The sequence below is a fragment of the Rhagoletis zephyria genome, unplaced genomic scaffold (assembly GCF_001687245.7).
Source record: "Rhagoletis zephyria isolate East Lansing unplaced genomic scaffold, Rhagoletis_zephyria_1.1 Rzeph_scaffold_49577, whole genome shotgun sequence".
NCBI lineage: Eukaryota > Metazoa > Arthropoda > Insecta > Diptera > Tephritidae > Rhagoletis > Rhagoletis zephyria.
The window spans coordinates 1-2,109 of NW_016206631.1; the positions used below are offsets into that span (position 1 = coordinate 1).

The 2,109-nt window shown below is 42.2% G+C and overlaps 1 protein-coding gene across 1 annotated transcript; it reads left to right on the forward strand.

Annotated features, from left to right (window-relative positions):
• Positions 1-1,093: 1,093 nt before the first annotated feature.
• On the forward strand, positions 1,094-1,581 carry LOC108355745 (protein KTI12 homolog; the record flags this gene model as incomplete). Its single annotated transcript, XM_017606881.1, has 2 exons — positions 1,094-1,347; positions 1,411-1,581. Coding segments are annotated over 2 exons (425 nt in total), but the record flags the coding sequence as incomplete, so codon positions are not given.
• Between the last annotated feature and the right edge of the window lie 528 nt (positions 1,582-2,109).

A 2,109-nucleotide genomic window follows, 5' to 3' on the forward strand; every position in this document is an offset into this window, starting at 1 on the left:
CCCCCTGTTTTATTTTTCTCTGTTTACTCGTTTTGTCTCTAAACATTAGCGACGAATGTCGACCACTCAAATAATTTGCCGACCACCGTTTGAACCTCTGTGGGAGAGAGGAGGCCTCTATAACTCTAGTAGCGTGGAATGACAGACGGTGTCAAACGCCTTTGACAATTCCAACGCTACTAGAATCGTTCTCTCACAGGGACGGTTTCGGTTAAGGCCACGAGTTATCTGAGTGTTTATGGCGTTAAGTGCTGTTGTTGTACTGTGCACTTTACGGAAACCATGCTGATGCTTCGCAGGGGTCAGGTGGTTTGTGAATTACGGGAGTAGCTANAGAGTAGCTAGGCCTCGAGTGTCTTCGCTACCTTGGAAAGGAGTGTTATCGGACGATAAGAATCTCCTTTATTGGCAGGATTCCCCGGTTTGAGCAGTGGGACCACTCTCCCCACCTTCCAGATGTCTGGGATGATGCGAGTGGCCATAGACAAGTTGAGGACCTCCGTTAGGTATGCTACCCCCGCAGGACCCAAATTTTTCAGCATCAGCATGCATATTCCGTCGGGACCCATGGCTTTGGAGGCTTTCGCCTTCCCGATGGCCACCTTTACCGCAAGTGAAAGCAAGGGGGGCACAGGTTGTTGGCAGTTTGTGCAGCCTTCTGTAGCTCGTTTCTGTAACAATTCTCTACCAAGGCGAATTGAGATATGAATTCGCCGCCCTGTTCTCTACTGCTAATTAGTAGGTGAGAGTGACGGTTTTTCTCTAGCAGTAGAGAAATAATCGGTAGAGAAAAGTTACAGAAACGGGCTACTGGTCACTCGACGCTTGGCTTTGTCCACGACCTAAACGTGGTTAGATCGCCGAAACAACAGCCCTTGGTCGGGTAAAACCCGAGTCATTCCGTTACGTAGAACCGGCTGTCGTGGGAATGGTCATCGTGGACGCTGGCAATTATATTAAAGGTACAATTTAACTCTACTACAAAGGGTGTAATAAGGCGCGAGCATGGGAGTTTAACCAACAGCGCACTGTGTTGGATGATCGNTGGACGCTGGCAATTATATTAAAGGTACAATTTAACTCTACTACAAAGGGTGTAATAAGGCGCGAGCATGGGAGTTTAACCAACAGCGCACTGTGTTGGATGATCGAGTGGACAATTCGAACGTGCCATATACACGGGAAATATTCGATGCTTTGTGTATGCGTTACGAAGAACCGCATGGCAACTGCCGTTGGGATAGTCCATCGTTTGTGGTGTTTCCCGATGATGCGCTTAATTTAGAGACTATCTATGGCGCGCTGTACGAGTCGAAACCCCTGCCACCAAATCAAAGCACACAAAATGTAAGCAAAGAAAAAAATTAAAAAAGCAAATACTTAGTTTGTTTACTTCTACCATTCTTATAGCCACCACTAAGCGCTACAAATTTTCTTTTCGAGCTGGATAAGTTAACGCAACCAATTATAGCCGACGCCTTGGCTGCACGAAAAATTCGTAACACCGGTCCAGTGACGGTGAAAGGTAATCAGATGAAAGTAGAAGTTCCGGTGGCCGTAAATGCTATTGAACTGAACTGAAATGAAAGTTTAAATAATATAATTTAGAATTTCAACATCTTAACGGCAACAAAAAAAATAAAAAATTTAATACTTGTAGTAAGTGGCAATGGCGCATATTCATAGTCAACTAACATGCTGTGAAACATACAAATAGTAGATATCTAAATGCTATGCACAAATTTACTTTAAAAGAACTAGCGTGAAACTGACTAATTATTTGAGAATTTATATAAATTATTCCAATTATAAAATTGTGATGTAGCTTTATTCGAATTGTTATACGCATTTAATTTCATCTTCCGATTAAAATGGATCAATCTTTTTAAATTTTAATGGGAGATTACTCAATATTATCAAAATCACCCTCTACCAACTTAATTTTTACATATTTCGTCTGTTTTCCCTTAATTTGATAAAATACTTCTTCCTAGTTACGACTTACTTGCAGCCGCAGCCGAAACTAAATTTTAAGTTGGTACTTAGCCAGAAAAGTCGAAACTAAGGCGACTATGAATAGCTTTAGTTGTGACTTAGAATAGTTTCGAC